Consider the following 15,586-nt stretch of genomic DNA (forward strand, 5'->3'; position numbering starts at 1 on the left):
TTAGTTAATAACACATTGTATGCTAACATATTTGTGAATTAAATTACATGAAATCATGTTTACTTGATATCACAACTATATTCTAATGAGCTTGCAACTACATATTAGAAATAAACTTTTCTTATGGTTATAGAATGAATGCATATGAATTAGTTTTGATGCCATAAATGATTTCATTTATTTGTGATTCTTCAGCAAGAGTTTCATATATTGAATTATTGTATTTTAGATAAAATGCATACTTGAGTTTATAAAGAACTTAGAAATACATGCATGAGAACCGAGGCTCTGAGATGAGATTTTGAGTCACTGTAACTTTGAAATAGTCTAGCATGCTAAAACCCTATAAATTACTAGGGGAGTGATAGGTGGAAATGGCTACCTGATGGTTGTCAACGTGATAGTTGTCATTATCGGGGCCCTCGAGATTTATTGATGTAGAGAGACTACATCTCTGCATACTTATAAAGTTTGTGAATATCAAAACCCTAGGATTGCCCATTGAGAATGTTTGATTAAGAATGTCTCTTGAGAACACTTATCGAGAGACAGTGAATATAAACACGAGAGAGAGTTCATGTGAGAATGCATGAGATACATATTTATATGTCCTAAGGGATCATGATTTCATCGAAACATTTAAGACTCGAATAAAATTAATATATAGCATGAGTCACGAACCTTGAATTAGGTATAAATCTATTTAGTGACTTGTCGGTTTGCTACCAAGGATCTTACACTGTAGTGGATAGAGATAGAGGGAGTGATTCATAGTCTGGCCAACATCGTAGAATTGAAGTATTTTATACGGTTTGTTATCATTGGCCAATACCATAGTAAGCTATTATCGATATAATCGAAGTAGATAACAGTTATCATTGAGAAATGAGTAAGAAAGTGAAGAAATTTAAAAGACACAAACATGTGTGTGTTCTGTTGTCAAAAACTAAAAATAAGGTTAGGGGTTTAGAAGCCATTATAGATGTAAATCTGAATTTATTTTGTTTGTAATTTATTCTTTATTAAGTTATAAAACTCATCATTTTTAATTATTACAATTAGAGATTGTAGGTGGCTTTGTGAGACAAGACTTGGTGTTAGGACATTGTGCAATTTCTTTTTTTTTGTTATTTATTGAACTTGATAGGCGATATCTTTGGATGATGTAGTCAGGCTCATATAGAATTTATTTATTTGACATTAATTGATGATATTTTATTTAAAGAAATTTATTTTTCTCTACACTACTTTGTAGTTTTTTTTTGAAAAGTAATAGCTATCAACCCAAACTCCAAAAGTCTCGAATTTAGGTGTTACAATTTGCTTCTTATTACACGTCAAGGTGACTGTGATCTTATTTGTGTCTGGTTTAAAACTCGAGGGGTATTCCCTTGATCATCGAAGATGGTTTTCTGTTAGCTCCAACCTTTGAGCAAGAGAAGCTCATTCCGAGTATCAGATCCACAACAAACTTGAAGACCCATCTGACGAGGTGTGCTGAGCCCTTAAACCAAAGAATCTTTTGCATTTCTCACGGGTTAGTTCTGTTGGTCAGTAAAAGTAACAGTTACCGAGAAATAAGAGGTGAAGAGCAGGTTACGAGGGTAAAAGATCCAGAAATTATAGGCAACCACCCCTACTAAGGTGGAGCCAAAAAAAGGAGGGCCTGGGATCGTTTGTTTCCTTTCACAAGTGTTGCTATTTAGAAGCCTTCGTTTCGGTCAGGACCGATGGCATCTCTCTCTAACGATGCACATTTCTCCATGATTCAATCAGAACACTGTAGCTCGTTTGTTTACAGAGGTATCAACGGTCCTTAGTGAACGGGGTGGTGGAAAAAGATTTTCTGTATTGCTGTGCTTGATATAAAAATATTTTTGATTGGCACCCTCATGTACATGTCAATGCGGGGAGTTCCAAGAATACACTAGTCATGGTTCTTGCACTTGAGGGCCCACTTTATACGTTTTAAAAGCATATGTGAATCGAGTTTCACGACTACCCACCTGGGTTTCCTCCCTTCTGGCTTCTTTTCTCGAATAGGCTCCGTCTGTCCATCTCTCTTGAGATTTCTGCATCTTTTGTGTTTCCTTTCTGGGCCTTTTAATTAGTTTTTCTGAAGGTGGAGGAAATTTGAGAAAACAAACCATGGATGCTTCTAGTGTGGTTTTGAAGACTCGAGGGCCATTGAGATATGTTAAAAGAGGTGGTTGTGTCGAAAACTCCAAGTTTTGGGGTGATGGGTGTTTACAGAACAGGATAGTTTTCGGTACCCAGTTGGAGAAAAAGATGAAATCTGGAAGCTCAGGTGGAAGGGTTAATGTTGGAGTTATACGCTCCGTTCTTACTGATATCAACAAAGAGATCTTGGTATGTACGTTCTTTAAGTACTTATATGACCCAATATTTTGCAGTTGGTCTTGGTGTACTGTGATTTTGCAACTTCTTTCTTATTGAAGTGTTACTCTTTATTTTCTGTACTGAATGCTACAAGTTAAATAAGTTTTGCGGTTAATATTTTGCACTTGGTTGTAATGAACTTCGTGACTGTATTGTCATGATAGGTCGTGCTTTATTTTTCTTTCTGAATGATTCGCATGCAGAGGAGAGAAATATGTGAAATACTTGTTCGTGATGGCGAACATTGTGATTTCATGATTTTGACATATGGCAAATCAGTGCTGCTTATCAGGATGACCTATCCATTAAACTATGTTTGATGGTGATGAAAGTTATGGCTTTAATTTTTCCAATTCCCATGTTTGATGGGTGGTGTTGGTTAACTGGTCGTCCTTTGAGCATGTGAATGTTTCTAGTTTGTTATAGTGAACATCCTGATTTTATGATCTTGTTTTTCCGCTGTAGATTAATAGTTGGTCAGTAGGGTGATCAGCGATCCACAGGGCTAATGTAACAAACCAAGATTTGCAATTATAGTTAGTCATGGTGAATTTTGTAAATAAGTGGATTACAAATAGTATATTGGCTCTTCTTCTGTTAAAACGGTCCGTGTGGTTCTCACGTTTACAATTGTTTCAGTTCAGCTTTCACTGAAAACTGACTGCCTACATGCTGTCTCATACACTAGCATCTTTTCTTAGAAGCCTATAAGTTATAAACATGGTTTGTATAAAGTTTTTTATCTTTCCATGTAAAGGGTGGCTTATTTTTACAGATATATTAGTTTTTGAAGAGTGAATGTATTTACTAATCTTGTCATTTGTTGCTCCCATCATATTGTAGAATGTGTTATAACTAGCTCTTGAACTTCAACTTGCATATGCAGACCTTCCGCGAACCAGTTTTTATAAAGCAACAAGCAGATCCAAAAAGTGTTGCTGCAATAATATTAGGTGGAGGTGCTGGAACTCGGCTTTTTCCACTCACCCGTAGAAGAGCTAAGCCAGCGGTATGCAAATTTGGATCCCCATTTCTCCTTGTGGTTGTATTCTCTAACCATTTTAATTATGATGGATTTTTTATAAGGTGATAACAGACACAAACATGGCTTGTTTTCTGTGATTGTCTTCTCAACTTTGAATCATTGCCTCCTTATGCACTCAACCCTGTTCTTAAGAGTTGGACTTCCTAATGTAATAGGAAAGGAGATCACCTCTTGTCTCTACTTTACATTTATTCTTTGTTGGCCGAAGGTTTGAAAAGAGATTCTAGGATATAGATGCATTCCTAAGGCCCAAGTCTTCCTGCTCTGTTATTATACTTATGAGCGGAATTACCAAAACAACATGGTTAGGCCTGCTGGAGATACAGTCACGCATCCCATCAACTTATCACGTTCTCTATACCTTTTTTATTTAATATTGATTGCTTGGAATATGATTATATTTTGTGCTTTAATGAAGCATATTATGCTTTAGTGCATGCTAAGAATTTATTCTTTTATTATGCCATTGCAAAGTTTCAAAAGTGCTGTTTATGCTTGGATCTGTGATTAGGTACCCATTGGAGGATGCTACAGACTCATTGATGTTCCAATGAGCAATTGCATTAACAGTGAAATAAACAAGATATTCATCATGACTCAGTTTAATTCTGCATCTCTTAATCGCCATCTTGCTCGCACATACAATCTTGGGAATGGAGTCAACTTTGGTGATGGATTTGTTGAGGTAAGACAGTTCAGGAGCTCTTCATCATGATTTCCATAGAGAGAAAAGAAAATATATCTTATATTAGTTTTTGGTAAAAAACTTCTTTCCTCTCACCATTTCACTCTAATTTGACAGGTATTAGCAGCCACTCAGACTCCTGGTGAATCTGGAATGAATTGGTTCCAGGGCACAGCAGATGCTGTGAGGCAATTTATATGGGTTTTTGAGGTCAGTACTCTGTATAAAATATATTACATTTCCTTGATAATAAATTAGTTGAATCATCATTAACATCTTTTCAATCTACCATTATGATGTGTGACATGATGTCTCTAACTTGAGTAGGATGCGAAGAATAAAAATGTTGAGCATATCCTTATATTATCTGGTGATCATCTGTACAGAATGAATTACATGGACTTTGTGCAGGTATGAAAAATTCAATAGCATACAGCTTTCCACGCATGGTACAATACTGTTGAGAAAAAAATTGAAAATTATGCACTAATTGTTGTTGTCTTATGCAGAGGCATGTTGATACAGGTGCTGACATAACTGTTTCATGTGTTCCAATGAATGATAGGTAATAATTGATGCTTATAGCTAAGAGAATGAATTTCAGTTGTTTTGATTTCAGATTAACGAGATAACTTAGTCATTCAAGTATTGAAGTCATAAAACATGCACACGCTTACACGCATGCATGCATGCACAAGTTGACCTACAAGTAGATGGGGTGTTAACAGAATCTTTTATATTTTTGGACACCACCTTCTGACTTTTTTCTATTAATATGGCAGTCGCGCATCTGATTATGGATTGATGAAGATAGATGATAAAAGTCGTATTATTCATTTCGCTGAGAAACCCAAGGGTTCTCATCTAAAAGCCATGGTATAAACTAATTTTTGCTTTACTTCTTTTTCTCCCACAGGCTCTTTATCTTTGGTTAGTCAGAGATATTTTCTTTTGGTTCTTGGATGATGGATGTGGAGCTCGTACGTTATTGTAAATGACTTTATCTTCCATTTCTGAATATGCAGCAAGTGGACAACACTCTTTTAGGGTTGACTCCTCAGGAAGCTAAGGAATATCCATACATTGCATCCATGGGAGTTTATGTATTTAGAACATCTGTTCTACTAAGGCTGCTCAGGTAACTGAGATCAAGGGATGCTTCATTAAATTGATGTATTTTCAGTTCAGAACAATGTTGAAAGATCAGATTCCTATTCTTCTAGAGTTTCATGGACCTGTGGTACTTAATTTTTCTTTATCACCTTTTGACAGATCGAGGTATCCCACAGCCAATGACTTTGGATCAGAAATCATTCCTGCAGCTGTTAAAGAGCACAATGTGCAGGTAGATTTTTCATGTTTCTGTCATCAATGTTTGCAGCTCTGACTTTAACAAGCTCATTGATCTCATACTACTATATCCCACCTTATACAAGGTTAAACTGCAACTGATAGTTAACATGCTCTTTTCCCACAGGCATATTTATTCAATGATTACTGGGAAGATATTGGAACAATCAAATCTTTTTTTGATGCCAACCTGGCTCTTACGGAACAGGCATGTCACTGTACCCAATTCAACTTACTTTTATAACTGTATTATATGGCTTAATTGGTTTGCTGTGAAGCAGTCTGTACTTATTTAATTTTAACTACTGGTGCAGCCTCCCAAATTTAGTTTCTATGATCCAAATACACCATTCTTCACCTCGCCACGGTATCTTCCTCCAACCAAAATAGAAAAATGCCGGGTATGACCAAGACCTCTGATTTATGCTTCTGATGAAGCGACAGATTTTGCAAATCACAAGGTATGCCTAATGTGAGCTTGCAAATAATATGCAGGTTGTGGATTCAATAATTTCCCATGGATGTTTCTTGCGAGAATGCAGTGTTCAGCACTCCATTGTAGGTGTGCGTTCACGTCTAGAATATGGTGTGGAGTTGCAGGTGAGCTTTTAAACTTCCCGACATTGCATTTCTTGACTACATGAGAAGCTGAAATGATTTCTGGCTTCTCGATGATCCAGCTAAGACGAGTTTGTTAAAAGAGCTACACAGTCTTGCATTTGTCAGTAACAACTTCAACTTTTCAATATTTAGGATACCATGATGATGGGAGCTAATTATTACCAAACTGAAGCTGAAATTGCATCGCTACTGGCAGAAGGAAAGGTCCCCATTGGTGTAGGACAAAACACCAAGATCAGGTGATGTTAATGAGTCACCGTTTCATAATGTGTTACATTGCAGTAGTCGCACTATGTTTCTGATATCGTTACCACCTGTTGTCTTTTTTTGCAGGAACTGCATCATTGACAAGAATGCTAGGATTGGGAAGGATGTGGTCATTGTGAACAAAGATGTAAGCAGAATTGCCTTCACTACTTGTCAATGGTGGCAAGATTTGAATTTTTAGGCTTTGTGGCTGCTTATCTAACATAAGCAGTTGCTCAGGCTACTTGCAATTATTTAGTTACTGTAAAAAAAAGTAAGTTTGTAAAAACTGGTTCCAGCTGCTAGTGGAGCCTATACTTTGTGTTGTATAACTACAGGCCTGACCTACGCTCAGACAGAAAACCTACCCGATGGCTGACGTTCTTGAAAAATGAAGGCAAACCATGTGAAATGGGAGTGGCTTGAGTCTCCGTAGCAAATAAGGGAGCCTGACCCAAGTTGAATTCATGATTTTCTGGTTCTGAAAATGTTGATTTGAGTTTCTTGTCTTTGTAGAATGTTCAAGAAGCAGACCGACCGTCTGAAGGATTCCATATTCGCTCCGGCATCACTATAATACTGGAGAACGCAACCATCATGGACGGGACTGCAATTTAAGATGATTCCGAGCTGGATCTTTCAGTTTCTAGAGATGGACCTAGAACGGAAGTGGAACATAGCAAAGTATGATAAGCATTTCCTGTACAGTATCAAGTATAAAGAGAAGGCAGTAATTTACTTGGTTCAGAAATACTAGTCTGAGATAGAAGTCTAATTTCTGTATCAAACGAGTCTACTGTGTTTGGCTTCTATAAGCTGTCTCTAGTTTTCATTCCCAGAATAAGCAGCGGATGCGGGGTGGTTCCTTGTATGTAAATTAAGAGCTTCTCGCTGCATGGTAGGATGTTTTACTGAATTTTAGGAACGGCTATGGAATAAATTACTTGAGGTGGTATGATCCGTTGAGCCATGTAAATATTTCATGATATTAATGAACACCTCATTGAGGTTCTCTAATTAATGGTTCTTCTTCTTTCCAGTGCGAGAAGTTTGGCTGCTTGTGGTTATATACCAAGAACGTCATTTGGTTTCAAAATTAATCTGTTGAAGGTATTTAAGTCCCCGTTTGGTAGCCTTGCATTAGGATGGAAACACCATTGCCATGTCTTGCCAAAATGTGGTATTGAGGATGGAGTTGCCAAAAACATCCTCTTTTGAATGGTGTTGAAATGTGGCGTCTCCCAAACAGTCATAAAGCATGAAAGACTGCGGAAACCTCAACACCTCCACATTCAAGGCTCCCAAACAAAGCTTAAGCTTAACAGGTAGGATTTTTTTTTTTGAAAGGCAAGCTGGGGTTAGGCAGACCCCTAGCAGATTTCATTCAAGTAAATCACTGAAGTATTACAGGGTAGGATTGTACATCTCCACTTTCAGGGAACCAATCCGGGCGGGGGGGGGGGGGGGGGGGGGTGATCTTTCCAGGATTTTTGGATTCCCCAATCGTGAGTTTTGCTATAAAATTTGTGTTATATTTTGATTTTTGTACATTTAACTCTATCAAAACTAAACAAAATTTGCCTCACTTGCTGGGGGATGCAATTTTCCACCTCCCTTCTAGCAGTTGTGTTCTAGCGACAATGTCTGCCCGCCCTGATTTCAGATTCCAGCACAACCTTAGAGCCAGGGTTAATTAGCTTGAGCACATCCGACCATCCGCACCACTCCTTTTCTCTTATGCTGTTGTTGACTGAGGAACTGCCTGCCCCAACAAAACGGAAACAGGTAGGAATTGATAAAACTGAAACACGCACATGACTGGATCTGCTCTGGACTTTTGGAAGGTGTGCCGATGGACGCCCACTTCGTATAGATAAATAGATTTATCGGCTCAAAGATAAAAGATTTCTTATGACTTGTCTTTCTCAAGGGCATGTTTGGAAGAGAGAAAAACTCTCATAGAAAAAGAAAGTTTTGCCTATGAGAGTTTTTTATATGAGAAGTTTTTCAAAAGAAAGTTTTTCTCTTGTTTGTGTTGCGTGAGAAAAACAAAGTGGGAAAATGTGAAAAATGAAAGAGAAGAGGAGGGTGATGGTGGTGGGTGGTGGTAAGATGGATGGTGGGCGGTGATGGTTAGTTGTGGTGAGATGGGTGGTGGGGAGTGTAAAAATAAATTTTCTCTTGGTAGGAAACATTCCTCCACTCTCCCCCATGGAGGAATGGTTTCTATCAAAAAAGTGTACTTTTTTAAAAAAAATCTCTTAGCAAAAAAGTTTTTCTAGTTTGGAAGGGTTGAAAAATCCATACCGGTTTTCCATTTTGCATCCTTGCTTCCAAACGTGCCCCAAGTCAACAAACATAATTTTGTGGCATTGGGGAAAGGAAATCCTGAGAAAATGTCTCCTCAAACATATACAAAACTTGTGTCTATGTGATGCAGTTATCTAAGATTTGGGTTGTTTTTGGTGACATCTGTTAGTATTTGGCTCAAAATTATACCATTTAAAAAAAAAACTTTGGAAAAATATCTCTTTCTTTACCTAGTTTTTTGAGAAAGCATTTTTGAGAGAAAAACCCACTTTATGAAAAATATTTTATTCTAACATTAATCATATGTAAAAAAACATTTTGAGCTTAAAATGTGGAGAAGTCGGCTTAGAGTGCAAGGCCCTCAAGGGGATTGGAGCTTGAGCTTATCTATTAAACTTTGAACTTTGGACATAGACTTGGATTTGGATTCAGTTCAGCCTAGTTCGGTCTGGTCATGGTCATGGTCATGGTTTGATTTTGACTTATCTTTTTATCATTTTTTTGCACGAATTTGTACCTCATAATATCACTTAATAAGATTCATTTTTCCTAAATGTTTTAAGGGTTGACTAAGGCATTCAAAGGTCATTTGTGATCTTATTATAGGGCGACACCTAGCCTTAATGCCTAGCCCCAACATGTCCAAGAATGTTGAGATGTTAGTGGACATTGATTGCATGTTTGTGGGCGAAGGTAGCCCATTAAGGGTGTTTATTTGGGCCATTATGGTTGCATGCTACCCATTAGATCATAATGGATGCATGCAACCCGTTTAAATGTTAATGGGCCTTTATGAACTCATGCAAACTCAGTCTATATAAACCCCAAATGCCATATGTCAGACCGTCTATGAACTTCCTCTTCATGTGCTCTCTCACTCCCTCTATTTTTCTCTTGTGAAGTTATTCAAGGTTCGTCATATCGTGGTAGCTTGTCTACTACGTGCAAGGAGTGACCGGCAATGCACATGAGGTGTAGGCTTGGTTGTATCCCAGAAGCGACGTTAATCACTACTCCTCTGCACTTGGGTTCATCTCTGGTGGGACAACTATTGCTTTTAATAAAGTGCTTTTATTGCATGCCTCCAAGCATCATTCACGTTGATTCCTTAAAAGATACTAGAATTTTCAACAATTTAAACGTGACATCCTAGTTCCATGGTGTCCATTGTAAAGGTCAGAAACTAGGAGATTCAATAGTCATCTTAGTGCAATGGTACCAACTTCAAGTACAAACAAAAAAATTATGATCTTCTTAACCATGACCAAAGTGATGTGCGTGCTAACTGAACTCTGCCCTCCAGAACGAAAAGAAGAAACAATTGTTAAGAACAGAAGGTGTCACAAATGAAAGAAAGATGACTATGTATGTCGAGGGCACATTTTGAATGTCTTGTTCAACCCGTTGTTTGATATCTACTCTGAAGCACACTCTACACAAAAGCTCTGGGAAGTTGTTCAAAATAAACATAACATAGAAGATGCAAAAAACCGTAAGTTGCTTGTTAGCAAATATATGTATTTCAAGTTTTTTATGACAAGCTTAGTCTACCTCAAGTTGATTAAATGCAATCGTTGACTCATCAACTTAAGGTAGAATGCATGAACCTTGATTAGTCTTTTCAAGTGGCTACGATAATTAAAAAATTACTGAGCTTATGGAAAGACTATTGTAATATATTAAAACATAAAAGTAAAGATTTTACTTTGAAACAAGTTATTTCTCATCTTCAAATTGAAGAAGAAGCTCGTCTCAGAGATAAAAAAAAAAGTTAAAGAAGTAGGTACCAAAATGAATATGGTATATCGTAAGTCAAGGTTCAAGCCCAGTTTAATGTCTAAAAACAAGAAACTCAAATTTTTTAAGAAATTTAAATGAAAAATTATTTTATGTGAAGCAAATCGGGACATTACGCAAAAAAATATCATCATCGTAAAAGATAAGGCATCAAGGCAGAAGCTCTCGAAGAAAACCTAGTGCATATTGTAAGCTCAATTTTTATAGTTCAAATGAATCAAGGGTGATATGTGGATTCAAGGTCTACAATCCACACTTATAATGACTAAAATATGTTTAAAGCATACGATATCATGAGTCGAATCTACATGGAAGACTCTCAAACTCAAATTTATATTCAGGTAAAGTCTTACCCGCACAAATGTGTATATGTATCAACCATAACTAAGAACCTCATATCTGCCTTTCTACTGACCATGGTTTGGTAATTTAATGTTATCATAAAATTGTGTATTTATTAAAAAAGATATTATTTTTTATGAGATGTTCAAACTAAATGTGATCAATAATAATGTCTTTGCTTATGTTTACTTGTTAGACCCACTTGACGTATGGCAAAATAGATTTTGGTCACGTGCATTTTGGATTCAATAAGTAAACTATGTTTAATTTATGTTTGCAAGCATGAACATTTATTATGATGCCTGTACATTCAAACAAAGTTTTAAAAAAAACTTTTTCATAAAGTAAAAAAAGGTTTTAAAATTCTTAAACTCATACACAATCATAAAAATACCCCAACTCGGGGGGAGGGGGTAATCTATATTTCATAACTTTCATTAATAATTTCTCTAAATTTGCTTATATTTATCTTACTAAAAGCAAAGTTGGGTCCTTTGAAAAATTCAAGATTTTTTCACTGAATCGTTTGGTATGAGCAGCATGCATCTCAAATTAAGATCAAGCTTATCCCCTACTACCAACATCAGCTAAACATGAAGACTGACTTTTATAGTACCTACTACCAGCATCTTTATTGATATGATACACAAGGCACACACATATATGCACTGCATCCTCTTGGATGAACAGACATCGCAAAGTGAGTTACAGCATAATCTACAGCTACCAACATCTGCCATCCACACTACTTTTTCTTTCTTGCTGTTTGTTTCAGTTGCCTGTCCTACCACCCTTTGGTCTACTTGCCCATTGAGCCCTGAGGGCCTGCGCTCTGTTCCATCTCCTGACGTCTATAGCCCTGGCAAGCATTCTGCTGAACTGCTTCAGCCTATGAGACTGCTGAGCAATAAGATAGGAAGTTGAGGGGCTCTCATTGAGAACAATCTCATACCCATCTCTGTAGGAGTCCATTCCACTTGTGAGTAGCTGCCAAAAGGCCCCACCTGCACTGGCGCCACCGCCTCTGGCAGAGGCATATATTTTGCTGTAAACCATGTCCATCAACTTGTTCCTCTCGTCGATACTGAACCCTGACTTCCTGCTTGATTTTCCAAATTCTGCAAAGTACAATGGCTTTCTGAGGATGGTCTGCGCATCCTCTATGTGGGCATTCAGCCAGTTGTTCAAAAAGGAGAGCTGGGCTTCATCACCTGAATTTGGTAACCTGCTCGTGCAACAATTAAAATCAAGAAAGGTTGATTACACGGACAATAAACGGTATGCTACAAATATACATAGGATGGACTATGAGTAGAGTATGTAGTGACAGCCAATAATTTTCTTAGCTAAATCTTGGAAAATAAAAAGAAAAAAACCCTAGTTTAATGTTTTACTCATTTTTTATCATTTGTACATCTTTTTCACATACACTTTGATTCACTTTTCTTCGTTTATTTTAAGGACAAAACCACACCCAAGATCAGAGACCTGGCCACGCTGGTCTTATCCTGGCATCTATTTCGTCTTGTGGAAGGAGGCTCCTACAGAGAGATTTGAACTCGGGGAAGGTAAGACTAAACTATTCATGAGCCTCAGACCATGTGGGCGCCCATTGGGGTCTATTTATTTTGTCAAGATTTTCTTGATTTGTTTCTTTTTGAGAAAAAAACGTACGTTCATATAATCTCCAAAGAAAATGGTTGGTTATAAAATGTACTTTTTAATGGTTGTCGCTATGTTATTGGGCTGGACCCGGTTCAAAGCTGGGCCCTTAACGCCATGCCCAGTTAGCCTAAAACAGAAAAATAAGAAAGCACGCAAGAACCAAGTCTGGACCATTACCAATAGGCTGAACTTGGAGAGCAGATCAGGTGATCTGCCAAATCACTTTGCTCACAGTCCACAAATGGAATAAGGACCGTTGGGTCCTCGTGGGATGAAGCAATGGACGGTGAAGATGTCAAATCACTTTCTTAAAGTGATTATCTTCAAGTTAGCATTAAAAAGAACCAAATAATGGCAATAATTAGTTATTTGTTTGACATATCTAAGAAAAACGAGTAACCCCACTGAATGCATTATTGAAAAAGAAGTGCAACAGTATCGAGCTGGACACATCAACTGAGAGGCACTGGATATAAATCCAACCCAATATATTGGTTGTTGGATAAGCCCGAGTTTAAATAATTAAATGACAAGTCATTTTTCTTCAATGATACTAACCCTGAAAGAATAGGTGACGGAGCTTTGAATTAAGCCACAAATGATGGCATGTGCATATGCCTAACATAAAATCATCAGAAAGTCCCATGCGAGTTTGCACACACGGCAGCATTTTGTTGGATCCTTTATTTTTTGAAACAACCCTGATAATGTAACTGTTTTCCTACTCATTTTGAAACCATGATACAAGCAACTTTCTTCAATGTAGCTGAAATTTCTTGCACTCGGTATGCATATATGCCTAGTGCTGTCATCAATTCCCCAAGAGTTGGTGGGGGTATGCAACCATTTACAGTCGGCTTTATGAATGTACCATGTTTTGTATATTCTTTAATCAGGCTGCAGGACGAGACCACGGATTTTTTTTTTTTTTGTCTTTGATAAAAAGGCGACACTGTCATTATGATTCACGTTGGCTATGGCCCTGTTTTGGTGTTTATGGTTAAAACTCCATGAGTACTCCCTTTACCCACCGGGGGTATAGTTTGCCATTGGCTTGGGCTTTGTGGCGATGGTGAGGAGTGCACACCTCGGGTATCAAACTCGCGACATCCTTCAACTTGAACACCTTAGGCTGACATACCTAGCCAGATATGTAAAGCCCTTGTGGACAACGAGATCATGTGCATTTTATCATAATCAAGTTGGGTGGAGGCATCCTTTGGTTAGTGCTTTTGGTTCATGGAAAATTGACAAATTTTTTGAACTTAGGCATCCATATTTGGTGACATAAATTTTGAAGTTTGTTTGGTGAGAGTAGTAGCATCATGGGTTTTGAGATTTACCATTGGTCTGGGTATGAGTGAATTGTAGCAAAGTCAATGCCTGAAATCTGATTGTTTCTGATGAAGTCTGTTCCAACTTGGAAACCCGGGTTGAATTGCCAACTCCTCGATGATGAGGTCCCATAGAAGCCTTCAATACCAGCTTCTAGTAGATGATTACTGTCTATGGATTTCACATGAGCTGCCATTTCTGTAATCCAAGCCTGCCCAAGAAACATCAAGTTAAACAAGGTACTTTAACATGCTTAAAAGATTTGATAGTACTTTAACTCATTTATGACAAGAACTTTGACTCGGCCAAAATGAGAATAGAGATGGAAGACTGAGCGATTGTCAGTAAATCTGCTCTCGGACTCCAGCGGTTTTCTTTTTGCAATAGTGTTATTAGCAGAAGCTAAAAGGGAAAAGGGATGTTTGTCACCTGAATGGTTGCGCCGGAGGTGTCACTTGGGCATCTTGGTTCGTTCATGAGCTCCCAAGCAAAGATTGTTGGGTCATCCCTGTAAGCTATCCCATTTATGCTGTTGACCCTTGTGAGCACAGTCTGCAAGTTCACCAGTAAAATGAATGAGAGAGAGGGAAGAAGAAGAAGAGCACAATGATGAATGATGTACCTTAACATGGTTTTTGTAGTATCCTTTAACAACTGGGTTTCTAAAGAAATCGTCATCAGAGCTCAAATACTGCCCCTGATTTCTGGCCCACCAAACATACTGCTTTTTTCCTCCAAAGCTATCGTAGTTATTGGCCAGGCTCAAGATAAGCTTGATTCCAAATCTTCTAGCTTCAGACACCACAAAATCCAAAGCCTGCATCCAAATTCAAGCCGCTACAGAACATGACCACCAAACAAAGAAGTCCCAGAGAGAGAGAGAGAGAGACCCAAAACAAAACAAATAGTTTATAATAAAAGGTTTACCCTGAACATATTTTCATTATATACACCAGGGGAGTATTGAAGTGCTCCATACCCGCCATCACTGAAAGCCCATGTTCTTGCTACTGTTAAACCGTGGTTAGATGCCTCCTGAAATGCAGAAGTGATCTTGCCCCTCTGAGAAGGGTCTGAAGCCACATACATCAACCAGTAAGCATTGAACCCATTGGCATAAAAAGGGTACCCATTTATCACAAAATGAATCCCCCTGACCCTAACAAAATCTCTCTGTGCTTCAGCAGGAACCCCATTCTCTTGCACCGACAGAAAAAGCAGAAAAAACACAAGCAGGAGCTTCATCTTTTCAAAGCTCTACTCTGTCATATGGCTAGCACAGAATGTTGAGGTCCTCGAGAGAGATTGAGATATGTCTCTAATATGCTGTGATGTAATGTGATCCAGAGGTGGAGAATAGGATGAGAGATGTCGCTTCTCATGTATAAATAGAACACAAAGATTTGCCTGAACGGTTGTTACCAAAACAGTAATGGACAACAGGAAACAACGTACACGTCCACTATTACAATATTTTAATATGATAGCCATTAATTGGTGCCCCTATTTTTTTTTTTATGCCCCCACATTTCCTTGTTTGGTGTCGGTTGTTTTTTCCTCGCAGAAAATCAAAGAATACTGCATCAAGTGAAGGAGGATATTGCTAATCTCATCCGGAGTTTACAACCACCCCTCGTTGTGCTAAGGTAATCTCTCCTCACATTTGAGATGACTGTTGTTAGGTTGAGAGCTCCATTTACTGGATCCGACATTGGTCAATTTTCGGATACACAATCAAGTGCCACATGTATTGTAGCATTTATTAATGACCAGTAGTTGAGTCCTTCTCA

At 37.9% G+C, this 15,586-nt stretch overlaps 2 protein-coding genes across 2 annotated transcripts; one reads left to right on the forward strand and one right to left on the reverse strand.

The window, feature by feature from the left end:
* Positions 1 to 1,729: 1,729 nt before the first annotated feature.
* LOC149832317 (glucose-1-phosphate adenylyltransferase large subunit 1-like) lies at positions 1,730 to 7,368 on the forward strand. Its single transcript, XM_090014442.1, has 15 exons — positions 1,730 to 2,370; positions 3,287 to 3,409; positions 3,957 to 4,130; positions 4,248 to 4,340; positions 4,458 to 4,541; positions 4,640 to 4,695; positions 4,913 to 5,006; positions 5,156 to 5,268; positions 5,403 to 5,475; positions 5,608 to 5,688; positions 5,795 to 5,881; positions 5,976 to 6,080; positions 6,234 to 6,340; positions 6,435 to 6,495; positions 6,864 to 7,368. The coding sequence occupies exons 1-15, from the start codon at positions 2,149 to 2,151 to the stop codon at positions 6,963 to 6,965; spliced, it is 1,575 nt and encodes a 524-aa protein (XP_089870568.1). The 5' UTR covers positions 1,730 to 2,148; the 3' UTR covers positions 6,966 to 7,368.
* A 4,033-nt stretch (positions 7,369 to 11,401) lies between these two features.
* On the reverse strand, positions 11,402 to 15,138 carry LOC149832318 (mannan endo-1,4-beta-mannosidase 7-like). The gene is made up of 5 exons (XM_090014443.1): positions 14,724 to 15,138; positions 14,419 to 14,613; positions 14,226 to 14,348; positions 13,805 to 14,007; positions 11,402 to 12,021 (listed from the first exon to the last, which is right to left on the reverse strand). Exons 1-5 carry the CDS (start codon positions 15,039 to 15,041, stop codon positions 11,568 to 11,570), a joined length of 1,293 nt encoding a protein of 430 aa, XP_089870569.1. The 5' UTR covers positions 15,042 to 15,138; the 3' UTR covers positions 11,402 to 11,567.
* Between the last annotated feature and the right edge of the window lie 448 nt (positions 15,139 to 15,586).

This window comes from Nuphar pumila, chromosome 7 (genome assembly GCF_984573655.1).
Source record: "Nuphar pumila chromosome 7, dmNupPumi1.hap1.1, whole genome shotgun sequence".
NCBI classification, from domain to species: Eukaryota; Viridiplantae; Streptophyta; class Magnoliopsida; order Nymphaeales; family Nymphaeaceae; genus Nuphar; species Nuphar pumila.